At 38.1% G+C, this 17,528-nt stretch overlaps 1 protein-coding gene across 9 annotated transcripts in view; it reads left to right on the top strand.

Moving 5' to 3' along the window:
- The window catches only part of CNKSR2 (connector enhancer of kinase suppressor of Ras 2), a 284,331-nt gene that overhangs the window by 142,527 nt on the left and 124,276 nt on the right, over nucleotides 1-17,528 (top strand). For all 9 annotated transcript variants that reach the window (XM_018562440.1, XM_018562438.1, XM_018562437.1 and 6 more), the window contains one exon: nucleotides 15,655-15,788. In XM_018562440.1, the coding sequence (XP_018417942.1) occupies nucleotides 15,655-15,788 (134 nt within the window). The remainder of the gene's footprint in view (nucleotides 1-15,654; nucleotides 15,789-17,528) is intronic.

Genomic DNA, 17,528 nt, shown 5'->3' with positions numbered 1-17,528 from the left:
CTGCGCATTTAAGAATATATCCAGATGTTTTTTTAAACCATTAACTGAGCTAGCTAGAACTAGCTCCTGGGGGAATCTGTTCCACATTTTCACAGCTCTAACTGTGAAGAATCCTTTCCCTATACAAAGGTTGAACCTCTTTTCCTCCAGACACAAAGAGCTCCCCCTAGTCCTTTGCATTGTCCTGACCTTTTAAAGTGAATCATTTTGGCACCAAACTCACTATATGGCTTCTTCTTTGCATGATAGAGCGTTAACTTGCATTTTTGGATGGCATGGAAAACTGTGTTCACAGTGATATTTTTTTTTATTCCTCTATTCCTGAGCCCATGCAGTGATCTCCATCACGGAATCATGAAGATCACAGGCATTCAATATTGCGTTTTGATATTATGTGCTGTAGATGATGATATATTTAAAGTCTTTGCAATTTTACATTGAACATTATTCTGAAATTTGTTATATTTTTAGAAACAGCTTTTCATAGATTGTTGAACCTCTGCCCATCTTTACTTTTGAGACACACTTACTCTAAGATTTATATCTATAGATCTATAGATATAGATATATATATATATATATATATATATCATGTTATATATATCGTGTTACTGACCTGTTGCCAATTAACATAATTGGTTGCAAAATGTTCTTGCAGCTCTTCCTTGTTAGAACCACTTATTTTTCCAGCTTTTTGTTGCCCTGTCCCAACTTTTTCAGATGTGTTGCTGCCATTAATTTCAAAATTAGCTTATTTTTGTCTTAAAATGGCACATTTCCTCAGTTTAAACATTTGATATGTTTTCTCTTTTCTATTGTGAATGAAATATTGGTTTATGAGATCATTGCATTCTGTTTTTATTTAGATTTTACACAGTATCCAAACTTTTTTGGAATTGGGGTTGAACATAAAAAACAAATCTCTAGCTTTCACAAGCATTCATGAACAACGATCCTGTATTGGCTGATGCATTTTTGGGGCCATGTCCCCATTCATCAGATCCCTGATGAAAGTGGGCAGAGCCCAGAAACCTATTGGCCATTGTTTGTGTGCCAAACTTTTTTGTGTTTTTAAAAGAGAACTATGACAAAACCTTTTTGGCGTGGGTTCTCTTTTGGGTCACCAGAGGACATTTACTGATCTCCTCCTGTGACCCAAAACTTAGTAATTGCGGGCTATTGCCTGCAATATGCTGACAGCTCAAGGCCTCACTGCAGCTGGGAAAGACCCAGATAATATTAACCCCACTACCTGCTTGACAGCTAGCTCTTCCTCGTTAGAGCCAGAGCCAACTGTGCCCTCCCCTGTCTGTGTCCCTCCCCTGTCTGTGAGGAACCGAGAGGGGAGGGGGGAATCCGCTCTGTTCATGATCTCCTCCCTGCAGAGATCATTGGTGCGTGATCTCTCAGCTATAGAGCCGGCATGTGACATCTGCAGTGTCACATGCTGGCTTTAACTATGGAGATGAGTGCATTGCACTCTCCCCATAGTTCTTTAACTTTAGGCAAGCTGCTGAATTTTCATTTGATCTTGTTCAAAACTACAACAACTGTCCCAAATATCCTCCAAACTTTAATTATCTGCACATAAATAGCCATATGGTATGGGTGTAGGGTGTAGGAATTGGTTAGCAAAATACATCAATGACGGAACAGTTTTAAAAGTTTCTCATCTGTGGCAATGACCTACCTAATGATTCTGCGTGAAGTATATGCATTTTATCTTGTTTACAACTACCAGAAAAATGGCAGACTTGTGAAAGTATTTTGAAATAATAACTCATTTAATGTAGCTTGTCCTTCAATTAAGGCAGTAAATTATTAACAAAGACATTCCTGACATTACGCTGACAATTTACACTCATCCTTACTCATTTCTTACTCATGTTCTTTTCTCCATTTGCAAGTTAAGAAGCTGAGAGCGCTAAGAAGCTGTGGAAATGAGCCTTGCTCTGCTCTTTAAATCAATACAGGATAGCCAATTGTTATATTGTATGTGTGCTGTTATCACTGCTAAATGATATTTAACTGTAGCTTATCTTTATTGAGGTCATGGTATTTCAAATATTACCTAAGCAATACATTTGCTCTGCCTTGCCATTTTGTGTCTCTTAGCTATTTTTAATAGGGGATCACTGTTCGGTACAAAATAAGACTGGCTCAGCACGCACTGAATTTCTTATGCAATTTATATTCTTGACTCTGCTCTCGGCTTCTTTGATAATTGATTGTCTTGCTGATTGCTGCTGACCTAGACCCTTAGGTGCTTAAAATGTATCCCACATTGACAGTAAGTAATCATTTCAATGGCAGTGTGTTAATTTATTAGCTTAATTTAAGGGAACCTACCATGATCGCAGGGACCCCCAACTCTGACACAGTAGACTTCCAACGTCCAACTCTCCGGGTAGGTACATTTCTGCTTGTGTTGCTGCGCAGAAATTCTCTGCAGTTTTACTGCTTCAGGGAGGTTCCTCTAGTGCTTGATATGAGCCTGACTCGGCTGTGTCTGATAGCAGCAATCGCAACAGGCTAGCTTTACCTAGGATATTTGTTTCTAATATTTTGAATGTATGAAACACATGAACAACCATATTAAGACTTTGTTTCTACCATAATTATTAAGTGCCAGTCTTTTAACTGATTTTTTACTGTGGAGCATAACAGAAATGTTAGGCTTACACCAGTTAGGTCTGTCATCCCTTTTTTGCTGCTGACCAATTGTACATTGTTTTATCCTCTGTAGTTTCTTAATTTTTGTAATAAAGCACCAGCCTATGATTTTTGTCGTTAGTAAATTTGGGCCTAGCCTTGCCATTTATAACTGCCCTGCTGCTGGCCAATTTCACACCACTGTATTATATGCAGTCTCTTTATTCTTGTAGTAAAACACCTGCCTGTCTCTAGTACATTTGACCGATTCTACTTAATTAAAATAGTCCTGCTGCTGGCCATTTTTACATTGCTGTATCATCTGCAGCCTCTTAATGAAAGCAATTGTCCAGCGGCAGGATAGTTTTGCAACAGTGAGAGCCCCTGTTCTGGCGAATTCCTAGCTGCAGGTCTTTTACGGTTTGATGCAAAGAATGTGTTGATGCTAAAGCTACCTAAAAAAATTAATCTATTTTTTCAAATGAAATGAATCGGAGTGCAGTGCTGTAAGCCAAACTAATTGTAAAAGAATAAAAAGCCAATTAAGCACTGCCAGTGTGTGCAGTCTTTGAGACTGCCTGTGAAAATCAAACTGTTCAGTAACACCACATACAGCTTTAAGACTTCCCTCAAGCATGTTATTTAAAGGAATGGTGTATTTTTTAATCCCCCCAAAGGCACATAAAACGCTGTTCTAAGGTATTTAAAGGAAAATATATTTTGCATTAGTACATGTGCCCCATGGTAGTGCCCAGCTTCCCATGCCTTTTTTGGCAGTAGTTTACCTATTAGCCCTAAAAATGGCCAGAATTGAAAAACAAGTTTCCCCCACAATAGAATTTATTGCAGTTCACCTCTTAGTTCTTGTTTGCTGAATCTCAAATAATATTAAGCAAACACTGGATGAATCAAACCCAAACATACCATCACTATTTAGCACAATATCTTGAAATTTTACTCGAGCCATTTTTTTCCTAATTTTGGATAAAGTGGGGAACAGTCAGGTTTTTTTTAATTCTGTCTGAGCTCTCATTAGGAAAGATTCAGATTCACTACAATAAAGTAATACGTGGTCATCACAAGGACAAGAAAAAACAGATGGCAATAAAAAAAAATGTCAGACATTCTAACCCTCCTCCTCTCTACTAAATATGTGTTTTTTGTTTCATCTGTATCCCCATTGGAGAGATTTCCTATCACTTCCTGAATAGTTTGGTGGTTTACTTGGTACAAAATAATTTGTAAGCACACAGCTGGTAAATTAATGAAAGTAGTAGCCATGGTATGGACTTATGACCTTAAAAGAAATCTGTAGTGTGATTATATGCAGGCTGCCTTTGCTAAATCCATCTTCTGAAAATTCTAGTTGTCTTTCATGTTGTTCCAATGCCATCAACACTTTTTGAGGCACTGACTTGGAACAAGAATGTAAATCTGGAGTTCTAACTTCGCTTCAACTTTCTATTTTGCATACATGTACCAGGTCTGTAACTCGTAAATTATTGAGGTTGGGGACATCCAAGCAACTAGCATTTATTTTAATGAGGTCAGCAAGTGCAGTTACTGTATTTCTCTTTCCTTCAAGAATTTAAAAGTCCAACTCAAGTTTAAAATATTAAAATTACAGTTGTTGAGTAAAAATGTAACTTTTACTTCAATGTCTGCCTATGCCTTGACACTATCCCTCTGAATATTCAGCTCTGTCTTGCTGCTGCCACTGATCTTTCGGATTAAAAGTTGTCCTTCAACTCCTTTCCTCTATTAGCTCTTTGTGATCAACCTGGAGTTGAGCTTTTAAGGTGAACTGTGGGCAGATTTAAAAGACCAATTAATGCAATTCTGTAATCCATAGATCCTTAAATTTATTTTTTTTAAATTCAAGCAGTGAAGGCACTTTAATTTGCCTCTTGTAGTCTTTGTTCAGCAGAGCTCAGAGATGGGAAGGGAGAAGTAGTACAAGGAGCCAATCGTGTATTGTAATGCAGGGAGCATGCTGATAGGGAGGAGTGAGCAGTTTGTCAATGAGGTGAACTTATCAGTCTGCTTCTTCTGCTTTCACTGTTCACTCACATGGTGGGGAGGAGGAGACCTGTAAGTGAAACTTGCAGCAGAAAAAGATCAGGGCCCCTATACAGGCAGAACTGTGCTGTGTGGCAGAGTTGTGAAAAGCACAGGGCTGGATAGACAGAACTACAAACCCTTTGGCAAGCAAAACAACTTTTGTATATGTATTTCACCTTTTGTATTTAACTGTTTGCATGCTTAGCTCAGCTTTAGGGTTTAGAGATGCAGCAGTTCCTGAGAGGTGTTTTTGTCTGGTACGGAATTGACCATGGTTGTTGTTTCAGGCTAGGTGAAGCCTAAGTATTTTTCCCATAACGCATCTGAAGGATAGTCTCTTATTCCTCATCAGGGAACAGGGGTAAAGGCAGGAATCTTTCATAAACTTAAGGCCTGGTCATAAAAGTGGCAGCTCTGGATTTCTAGTTTGCCACTTGATGTTTTTAGAACTCTCTAAAATGTTTTAGTACTTAGTGCAATAAGTACAATGAAAACAAAAGAAGAAATGTATAATCAAGGTTAATAGACATGCATGATCAAATAAGTAATTCACCATTATCCTTTAAAATGGTATTGTGTGAATGCCTTTTATACAAGTAAGAAGCCCTGGACTGAAATATCGCTTAGAAGGTGAAGAGTATAGGAGGAAATCCAGGTTTCTTTTCTCTGACCTTGAGTTTAATTCTTCCATTTTTGTGATCGATCACACAATAATGCAGTTTAGTCACATTGCAGAAGCTTTCTGTAATTAATCAACACCAAGACTGAAAAGGGCAGGTAGCGTAGCTGTGGTTTTACAAAAGTGGTGGACATCTTATTCAATTCAATTCTGACTACATCTTTTGCATGCTGACTTTAAAAACATTTGTCCAGCAATTGCACATCCAACTGCATACAATTGTAAGTTGCTATATTATATTTCAGCTATGTAATAGTAATTACCTTTGAGAAGTTAAAGAGACTTTGTCAGGATAAAAAAATAAAACTGAATTTTCTGACTTATTGACTTATTGGGGCTGTCATTCTTTATCTCACCTAAAGGAAACCTGTACTAATAGAATAAATTAGACTGCCATCTGAACATACTAGTTGCTGTCTGTGTCTAGGTTCAGTATTCAAGCCAAGTCACTGACCTAACACAAAGATGCAGAAAGTGAAGTTGAAACAAATTCCTAAACTGTGCAGTATCTTATGACTGTCTAGCATTTTTTAGGAGAAGTCAAGAAAAGTAGCCAGTATATTTCATTCACAACAGTTTTAACAAGTTTCCTTTTGCTACTTGGTACCTGGAATGAGTACATTGGTCAGGTGTCCCAATGTTTCACTGGCCATTGGGTCAATAACTCGGTAAACAATAAAGTGAGGAGTTGTGTATATTGGCTTTTTTTTGCATCAGAATTGCTTTTTCTTTCCGTACGAGTCTAAAAAATGCAAAAAAACTGTTTAATTTCACTGCCAAGCCTTCTGAAACACTTTTAACCTCAGCTGGCCACACCATTTTTGCATTTTTTTCCCAGTGTGTTGATTTTTTACTGCTGCGTTGCTAGCATTTGTAAAAAAAAAACAAACAAAAAAAACCTATATTCTGAAAGCGCAGGCCTTGTAGAATAAAAATATGGTGCTACAAATTTTGTAGGTCCTGCTATAATTGCACAAATGTTTATCAAATTATCAAATCAATATTAAACCAATAAAAATACACAATTACCTTGGTAAAACCACACTAAAATCAGTACACCAAAAAAAGTTTCCAACTAAGTCTAAAAGATAAATCTGTATTGAGTTAATATTGAGTTAATAAAAAAAATTGCGCCTTTTTGCAAAACGGTAAATAAATGAAGTGACGCAAAACTGCAAATACGCAACGTATGTTAAAAATCGTTTTGTGCACTGTGTTGGTGTGTGCTGTGATATAATGATGCAGGCATACATTTAATCGCAACACAGCGTATCAGAACGCACGGCAATGCATCAATGCTTTGTCATGAGCTGCCACACAGTTAAATAAATGTTATTTTAAAAAGAAAAGAAATATCCAGCACGGTGATGCATTCTAACTAGGGATGCACCGATATATCGGCCGAATGCCGAAAGTGCCAATTTCTGGCTGATATAGCGGTGCATACATTCTTTCTCTCCTCCCCTCTTGCTCTGTGTCCCAGTGGGGAGGAGAGAAACTGTCACAGGCAGCCGAGCGGTGTGTGGATGGAGAGCAGAAGGAGAGCGGTACAAACACTCTGTGATCACTGAGTGTTTGTAAATAATTGAGGATGTACTATGTTTACTATATCCTCACTTATGAATGAATGGGAAGTGATCTACATCACCTCCTGTTCATTCATGATTGTGGATATAGTAAACATACTATGTGCACAAGTTATGAATGAACAGGAACATTAAGTATAGAGGATTCCTGTTCATTTATAACAGGGGCTGCAGAAAAAGATTCTGTCCTCCAATATCCTTTTCTATTTTAAAATGGAAATAATGGAAATATCAGGGGTCTGTTTAGATCCCCAATATTTCCCTAAAGCCCCTAAAAGTGAAGTAAAAAATAAAAATATTTTATAAAAATGAATGAGTAAAAATTTTAAAAATTTTCGGTTTCGTCCTGACATTTTTTTTTTCATGGTGATCAGTAGCTTTTCAGCCACTGATGACCGCTATTATTTTACAGAGGACTGTCAGGGGAACTGTTCTGGTATAATTTCATAGTAGCGACCATGAGCTTATAGAAGAATCGTAAAGCCACAGACATAAGGCTTACTGACGTGGCCAGCTGCAAGCAGTTGTATTCCACGGCAGCAAAATGGTTAAAGCAGCTTAGAAGGAAGTCAGAAGCACATGTAAAGAAACTCAGAAGCATCTAAAACTAATCTCAAATGCATGCTGAATACTGTCAAAAGCACAGTGTATTTTCCCATCTACACAAGCCCTAAGCATGAAAGGCCTTGAGCTTGGGCATACAAAAACATGTAATTAAGAGTACTTTAAAGGGTATTTTAGATTTCTATGTTGCTAGGTTCCCTTAAAGATTTGAAAGGAATCTGCCACAAAACAATACCTGTTTGAGCAATCTCTAATAGAAACTTCTATACGCTGAGTCCTTGGCTGCATACTACATACTTGCTGATCTATCAAAATGTGATTTTGAAAATGTTGGAGAAACGTGTCACCCAACCCTCACCACCATTCCTCTCTTCCATACTTGCCTTCCAAACCCTGTTCATTGAATTCCTGTATAAGCTTGTGGTGGGACACTTAATGAACTTCTTACCTTCCCCATGTTACTGTGTCCAGACTTTGCAATTGGCTTTTTTTACTGCATACTGTGAGGAAAGTGAGAACGTTGCATGCTCCCCATATCTGTAAGTATCAGGTATATCTGAGGGCTCCCAACAGATGCACAGATCAGCAGTGAAGAGGAGTATCAGTTGGGGAGGGACAGGGCCAGATTTATTATTTAAACATGTACTTTTAGGTAGCAGAGGCAAAGAGGTGGGGTTTCTCTTGACATACATTTTTCCCATCGTCAGTAGGAACACCCTATTCCATGTTAGGTTATTAATGTATTGCTACAAAATTTCAAGTCAGGTTAGGACCAGTTAAACAAGAAAATGTGCTATATAAAATGGTGATCCTAGCACTGGGTGTTGCTTTAGACACCAATGGGTGTGCCCTACAGGCTCTCTAATGGTAGTCCAGCCCTGAGAGGGGAACAAAATTGTTAAAATACCCTGTTTTATTCACCACACAATAGCTGTAAAAGAAAAGACAAGTAGGTGAATTCAATTTTCGGAGTGCTGTTTATAAACAGTGCTGCAGAAAACACCCAAGAAGCCTTGATCAACTTGTCATTAGAGCAGATCACAAGCCTTGTGATTGCTGTAATGGCCAACATGATCTGTGTTTTACATTTGAGAGATCTCCCCTTTCTCTCAACAGAATGAGGACTGCAGCTGGATAAAAGGATGAAAGGAAGCAACAGATACTAGCTTGTGATTTTAACAGAAGTTCACATCTAAAACAAAAAATCTAAAATGAATTTGGTTACAGTGTTGCTTGACTGAGTCAACGTATCAGAGCACTGAAAACTGAGAAATGGACTGGTGATGAAGGGGTGTATATAGACTGGTATTTAAGTGGTTAAACTCTGGTATATAAGATATCATGTTGCAGGGATAGGAATGGGACTTAAATACTATGCATTCTTTATAAATACTGCACTTGAAAGAATACTGTATGTGAAGGCACAAGTAGCAAAGCACAAAGAAATACAGGAAGCATTTAATATGTACCCCACTTGCACGTTTAATGTAAATGTTCTGTACCTATTTTGGGTTGTTGTATGTGGGTGTCATGTTACCTCACAGCCTTTCCTATGCTCCTCCTTCCGCGCAGTGATGGGCGTGTCAGTTTAATAAGGGGACAGGCTCTGACCTCTCCCGCATTGGGGCAATAAGTCTGCTTCCTCTTCTCCCCTGCTCTGCTGCTGTTTGCTACAAGCAGCTGTTGTGTTGACAGTGAGGCTCCTGCTGAGAGCTGCCTTCAATCAATGCAGCAGAGGTGGGTGGGTGGGCATGGCCGCTAATCTGACCCCAAGACATACTGGTACACTGTGCATTGGCACAGCATCCTATATCTCAATAGACAATCCACGGTCACCCAAACTGAACATGACAGTATGGATCTGCTTCCGTGCTTGTCATGGTCAGCATGAAAAAGAAAGAAGGGGAACTGGCAGGATCAACCAGTATTTCTGAGAAACTGACAAAATTACAAACAAACTGGCTAGATTTAAAATAAATATGTTTTATATCATGTTTTATGTAAATATAGATGGTTCTCATTAAATCTCAATTTTAATGAATGCCCTAATTGCTTCTAAAATATAAGTTTGAATGGAGCCTAATTCCTGCCTTGCTATTTCAGTGCAAAAGAAATCCTATATCTGGACATACTGTATGAAAAGGAAAAGAGCTGTAGTGGTGCCAAACTCTGTAATCCATGTCTTCTCACAATGTTATTCAGCCTAACCCACTTGATATTCATTGTAAGATACATTGCCGTTGTAATAATGCATTTCAGTGTAAAATAGACCTATCTCAACAATATCTTAACACTAAATGAACTGGAAAGGATGGAGCAGTGAACAATTTATCTTGTAGCAGTGGGGGTGATTGTAAATCATACTGAAATGTTATGTCTAGAAATGGTACACCCTTCTGCACCAATGAATGCTCACTAACACGTGATATGCTGCTGCCTTTTCTTTACATCTAAAAACTGTTACCAGATTTTAAGTCATTGGTCTTGCAGATCATGCATGGTGACCAATGTTGTTTAGTAGAGCATTCTGCACAGACCCAAAGTTCTTTAAAATAAATGTGTACCTGTAACTCATGGAGATCACAAGTTGTTCAGAAAACTTGGCACGGGTTCTTTATTAACATATACAGTAGAACATAGGATTTTTTTTACTACTGTGAGCAAAGATTATGTCCGCAATGTACACAGCAAGGGGTTACTTCACTCCTGTTGGTCCAGGGCAAGCCAGCTCTATTGATGGTGTTCTGTTTTCAAGTGGTTCAGCAAACACAGGATTTTTTACTACCGTATGAAAATGTTATGTCCACAATATACACAGAGGTACACAGCAAGGGGTTACTGAGCCGTTCTCACAAAATGCTCTTGCTGATCCAGGGAAAACTAGCTCCATTGGCAGGGTCCTTGCAGTGCAGGCCAGTGGAGCTGAGGGAAAAATAGGTGCAGATTAGATGTTTTCTAGGTCCAAAATGAAAAAAGGGGAAGTCCTATTCAGCTTGACTACAGCCTCGGGTCTACATGGGTTGCACACAGAAAAAGGGTCAATGGAAAGAAAAAGGGAGTACACACACAGGTGCAGAAACATATGTCCCAGCGGTAGTCTATTTTTGATCTTTTCCTACTGAGACCGTACAGCCATAAGTTCCTCTCAAAAAACTCACTTTTTTTTTCTGAGCACAGATCTGTTTATATTGTACCTGGAGTTAAAGGGGAATTATGTAATGAGTGAAGAACACTCATCCCCATAATTCAAGCCGACCTGAGACACTGAAGCTGTCACAGGTTAGCTCTATTGATCAGGAAGTCAGTGCACACTGCCAATTGCTAACTTCCAGATCCTCTCCCTGCAGAGGGCAGTGACCGTCAGTCACTGCTCCCCGCAGGGAATCCTCCCCTCTCCATTTCTCCGGCGCTGACTTGCTATGGGAGAGGCAGAGCCAGCTGTCAATCAGCCAGAGGGGTGGATCTTGACAGTATTGTCGGTATCTGTCCCAGCTGCGGTGCAATAGCCTACTATATGCTGAGTTTTGGGTCACTGGGGGAGATTTGTTTATGTCCTCCTGTGACCCTGAAGAGAACTATGGCAAAACAAGGTTAGGTCATAGTTAATCAGAGATCTAAGCCCAAATAGCCAGTGCCAAGGTGTCTAGCTATATCCTGGTAAATTATCTCGTGTAGCAAATGCTTTTTGGAGGTTAGTGATTTCAAGGCAATCTAATTTTTCATATGTGTTACAGTATTTATTGTAAATCTAGTTATGTTCTTTAGAGCATAATTACCATTCTGTGTTGACTTTGAAATATATTTAGACCTGTTAATAAAGGTGGATGAAAGGGCAACAGTGATGTGTAGTAGTAGTAGTAGTAGCAGTAGTAAGTAACCAATCTATTTATGTATCTTTATTTTCATGTCCTGGATATTTTTTTGTCTGGATTTGATGGAGCTATTGTAAAGGCAAACTGTTCTCTATGCCATCTGTGCTCTGTTTTTTTAAAATCATGTATACCAAGGCACTTTTTTCTTATCCACCTCAGGATGGTTGTACATTCATATACGGTGCAGTTTTGAAGTGGTTATACCAAAATCACAACTGCTGCAGCATCCATAATCTTGGTACTGTCATATACAAGGGTTCGACCATCTATAGGTCCACCTGATCGCTTGTGTGGAGCTGGGGAGTGTGGGTAGGCCCCCCACCTGATGCCGCTGCCAGCTATACCAGGCTCCGCCATCCACAGTTTGGGCCCAGGAGCGGCACCTTGATCAGAGAGAGGTCAGCACACTTCCAGCTGTTGATCTCCCCTCGGATCACTGAAACTGAAGTGACATGTATTACATCACTTCCAGTTTCAGACTGTCATTTCTACGACAGCTGCAGCTGGGTCCAGAGGTGACATTAGGTTTCTAATAAGTAAAGGATGGACACCGACACTCCAAAGCAAATCCAGTATGTCTATTGATTCACGTACTTGTTGCAAATGCAAAACACAAGTAGTGTCTTGTGTTTTGCATTTTCAACAAATACGTGAATCAATAGACGTACTGGATTTGCTTTGGAGTGCCGGTGTCCATCCTTTACTTATACTTTGACGGAAGCCACGTGTTGCACCCACTTCTTATCTAATGGAGCAGCGTTTCTGAGTGCGATGGATACACGGACTGTATCAGGTTTCTAATAGACTCCTGATGTCTACATTAATAGGGGCTGTCATTTCCTTTTTGCTATCACATATGGGGTTTGCTAGATAGCAATACAGTTGTTTTGAAAAAAGCTTATAAATAAGTCACATAAATAAAACCCAAATACCATGAGGTGCTCATATGTGTGAAAATTACAGTTTCACCTCACATGTTGCATATCACTGTGAACATCTGAGTAAGAGCAATAAGTGTTTTTATTAAGTTTCTATCCTATTTTAGTATATTTCTAAACTGAGGAAGAAAACTTAATCACTATGCAGGTCTTCTTTTATGCACCTCTATGTCACATAAATATGAGAATTACATTTCGTTCCTGTTTTAAAAATGCAACACTAAGTTTTTGTTTTGTTGGCTTCGGTTTTTTACATATGGCATGGTGAAGAAAACCACGAGGTCTATTTTCATGTCATTTTTGTTCTGTTTTGGCTACATATTTCCCAGTTGTGTTTTTAGAGTAAATAAGGAATTATAATGAGGATCAAAAATGGAATTAAGACTGTATCAAACAAATATATTTTTAAATGCATGCAATAAAAGTGCCTGAATGTGTCTTTATAATATCCTGTACTGGGAGCAGAAGGGTCAGCACTTGTTTTTGCTTTTGCAGCTATTGGTTTATCTGATTCTTGTAGTAAAACCAAGGTATCTGACCCAGTAGTATTTAACGTACTTTACAACAAATGTTATGTACACAAACTACTTGGTTTCAGGTAAAACAATGCATAAACATACAGGCTGCTAGTACATGCGTACACATGCATACACTATACCCTTCTCTTGCACATAACGGTTTCTATAAGAGGATAAACTAAAAAGTCACTTGGCTTTGATTGTTGCTGGTCTACTAATTCCATATTGAACAGAACTTCGTGGCAATTAAGCGGAAAATGTCTACTTATTGTTGTCCCCTGTTCCAGTGAGGTCCTCCCAGGTCCCAGTGAGGTTCACTCTCATTTAAAAGGGATCATTTTTTTTTTCTTTTTTACCACCTAGGACGTCAATGGACTAAGATGAACGTTTCTTTACTATGTGTTTATTGTCCAGGCTTCATCATTTGACAGTCTATAATTGCACTTTTGCTTTATTCCTTAAACAGACCTGCCTTCACTACCATTACATTTAACCACATTCCTGAAAGATACATTTAAAAAATATATATATTTATAATAGTTCAGGCATTTAGACTCACAAAAGAGTTTCACAGATCTTTACTGCCTTGTACATTTACCATCTGTCACCATTATGCCATCACTTCAGACATACACCATCACTCTGTAAAGTAATACCCTTTCTCTAAATAATATATTAAACTGTGTTGTGCTACAGAATTTACTTTCATTGGGCAAATGTATGGTTTGCCTAAGGCAGTTTATGTCATAAGCATTAAGGACATTAAAAATTGATTCATCAATACACTTGACATTTTGAAAATGGTCTATAAGGATTCTTCTAGTTATGTGCAATGCAGGAACTGTGTGGTCATTGTTATGTGGACATAGTCATGCTGTGTCCGCAATTATAACGATCTATATATTCAGGGGTTATGGATGATCTATGTTTGTTCTTGCAGGTCAGGCAACACCATAGATATTTTATTTAGAGATCTGAATAGTCTTCCATGTATAAGTGATCAAGACGTGCCATGTAACAGCCAAAGCAAGACAGTTTAGTGCACATTTCCTAACCACTCTTCTGCATCAAGCCCCTTTTACTGCAGCTATCGTCCTTGTACCCCTGAGGGTTCCTTAAATAGAATGATCTTGCTTTGTATGTTCCTGATATATGTATATATGTATATATTATACATACTTTTTTTAGTGGGCCAAGAAAACAAAGATGATATACCTGTAAAGTTGGCAATGCACGTCAATAAAGAGTTTGTCCGGTTAAGGTAGATACCTTAACCTAGCCCTAAACATATTTATCTGATGGCACAATATCCATGTAGACTTGCTAAACTACATAATATGAAGGCCTACATAACAATCCATGGCGTTTGTATCCAATTAGGCTGTATGTGGTTGTTCATACAGCTAAAAGAGATTGCACAATAAAAATGTAACTTGCATGTTTACATTTACAAACAACCATGCACTGTAGCCACCACTCCAAGCTCGCTCCCATGATGGACTACAATCTCAATACAGATTAGTAAACTAAAGGTGAGATTGTAGTGCTTCACAGGATCGAGCTTGGAGTGGTGGCTACTTTACAACACACACAAGGACCATGGGGAACAAAAGTAGCCACCCTCCAGAAGAAAGGACAGTGTTGGCAACAATTCAGAGAGGATTTGAGGATCTACAACCGAGTGATACACAAATGAGATACAGTTTTGTTGGGTACTTTGATGTATTTTTAAGATTTAATGCCTGAGTTTAGTGTCAATCTATAAAGGATTCTATAGCCAGCTTGTAAAATGTTTGATCAGCTAATTGGGGGCAGTGACCTCAATGCAGAAATTTCATTTTTTGGTTCAAGTTCATTAGAAATATTACAAACCGCTATTTTGTATCTTTTTCAAGATAGTCAGTTAGATGTGTCTTCCTGCCCTAACCAATTTAGGGGTGTGCCCTTTTGTGAATCTTTCTGCAGTGTGCAGAATCTGATCTCCTTGCTGGTAAGGTCTATTTTTCCATTAGCTGTTATCCAAATCTGCAGAAAGCCGGTGTCCTTGCCTTTAGTCTGCAGCCTGCTGCCTTGAAAGTAGTAAATAAGAATTATGCTTGTGCATGTTTTCCTAAATAGAAGTTAATGAAATAAAAACGTTTTAAAATGCAAAAACTATACACTGCATTAAAACTGTATTTCCACTTTTGTTTTTAAGTGTCCTACCCGTTTCTCTTCTGAAGAAAAAGGCGGTTTATTGCAGCATGTCCTTTCGAAACTGATCCCGTAATGGGAGGGTCTGGGTTCATTGTAATCAGCTGGTGGACTTCCTGTTTTCTAATGAGGAAAGGTGCAGTGTCTGCATCACCCTAGTAGTAATTAACCCTTAGGGTTAATTCCTATTGCAAGGCATGCCCAAAATTATACTTGTATGTTAGTGCAGACTTGGGAGGAAATTAGTCAGCCAATCGCAGAAGCAGGAAGTTACATTTCTGGGGACGTTCCATACACCAACTGTTTAATTTAGAACATTACAGCGGCTACAGTTTTTTAAATGGAAAGATAATTTTTAATCAAATTTTATATTACAAAATGGCTTGTGTGACAGTTGCATATGCTTCATTTTTGGTTTTTAAAGTGGAGTTACCCTTTAAGGTCAGACAGTATTTATGCTGGTTGTTTGGTTAAGGAGATCAGCTAAAGAAAAATGATCCAGTGCCCTGAATACATTAAATAGTATTGTGGTGGTCGGTAAAATAACCTTGAACAGTTTTAGTATGTAATGGGTTTTTGTTCCAATTTTAGCCACTGATCCCAAGGAGTCCCACCAGTGGAGCTGCTACCCCATCAAGTACAATCAGCACACCTACTAAAAGAGACAGTACTGCTCTTCAAGATCTCTTTATCCCACCACCTCCATCAGAACCCTATACACCAAGGTATGTAACAGAAAACTACCTAATTATATGCCAATATTTGATTGTGTTTCCAAAACTTTATCAGATGCTTAAGGGTTTGTTTTGTAAATGTTTTCACACAAGATTTACAAGTTGTTCCATTTGGACTCCATGAATGCTGTGTGAATCTTCTGTGATAGATAAAGATATTTAAACAGACACTTACTGTGTGTGGGTTATGTTCACCTTATCAGGTGGCTAGATGTGGTTTAGTGTATGCTAAAACTAGACATGTGCAATTCGTTTCTTTCCGAATCGAAATTCGGACGAATTTTCGGAAATTCGGACATTCGGATGTATCCGAATTACAGACATAACGAATGCAAACGAATCCGAATTTCCATTTCCGAAATTCGGTAGCGTTAGTACGAACGTTCGTTTTGTTTTCTGTTCTTATTCGTTTCGTTCGTTGGAGCAAAGTGACATTAGAGAAGGAGAAAAATATTTTTTCCCCCTCAAATGTCACTTTTGCTGCAAACGAACGAACGAAACGAATAAGAAACGAATAAGAACAGAAAACGAAACGAACCTTCGTACTAACGCTACCGAATTTCATCCGAATTGACTTTCACACCCGAATCCTGAAAAACGAAATAACACAAATCCGAATTTAAAACGAAACGAAACTAAACAAATTTTTTGGCAGTGCACATGTCTAGCTAAAACATGCAATTTTTTAAACAAATAATTTTACAAAGCCAATAAACTTTATAACAAAACAAAATAATCAGGGTTGTAAATTTAGATTTTTTTCAAAGTACTTTGCAACAATAAAACTCATATTTTGAATAAAATATTTATGAATATTCTTTATAGCAAATCGGATTTAAAAATGCTATAACCCATAGCAGCCAAAACTATACTCTAGTTTCTGAAATTCAGCTAAAGTAAAAAACAGTCTGACAATTATGACCACAAAGGAAATTTATATAGAACACACACACACACATATATGTGTGTGTGTGTGTGTGTATATGTATGTTAAATTTTTTTTATTTCAGGAATTCTCGTTACTTCCAATTTTCATTGGACTAGTCTAATAGTGAGTTCATCCTGTTTTGAACTGTTGATTTAGCTGTCTACGTTTTGGTTTTACCCCTGTAAGACCACATTTTTTCATTTGGTTTTATGCTTCGGAATTGATTAATTTGTTTGACCAGTAATTTTTGGCTATATAGTGCATTGATGGTATGCAATGTTAAGTTAACCATAACAATCAAATGTAAGTTTATTGAAGTGAGATTTGGACTTGGTATATACTGATTGGTTGCTATTGATTACTGCTTTTTGGATGCTTAACATTGCTCTTTGTCTTGTTGACATGTTCTGTTTATATCTAGATTGAATGTATAAATTCCATAGATGTCTAGAATCTCATTATACTAAAGCTTATTTTAAGCTACATATCTGAAATATATTGCTTGAAGTGAAGTTGCAGCCTTTACTGAATAATGTCTGATGTGCAATAATCTTTTATGTAATGCATCAGTAATGTGTTACCTTTTCCTTGAGTGCCCTCAAGGAAAAGGTCTAGGCAGGGGTTGGATTTACGCTCTCTGCTGCCCCAAGTCCAGGTCCCTCAATGTGCCCCTTCCCGCCAAAGCCCCCCCATCCCCCAATGGAAAATGGCAACCAGATGGCGGGGTGGCAGGGTTGGTTTTTTTATTTTTAAATGTTTATCTTATCTTTTTTTATATCTTATAATTTTTTTACTTTTTAATT

The sequence above is a fragment of the Nanorana parkeri genome, unplaced genomic scaffold (genome assembly GCF_000935625.1).
Source record: "Nanorana parkeri isolate BGI_ZX_2015 unplaced genomic scaffold, ASM93562v1 scaffold577, whole genome shotgun sequence".
NCBI lineage: Eukaryota > Metazoa > Chordata > Amphibia > Anura > Dicroglossidae > Nanorana > Nanorana parkeri.
This window is presented reverse-complemented; position numbering and strand designations above follow the sequence as displayed.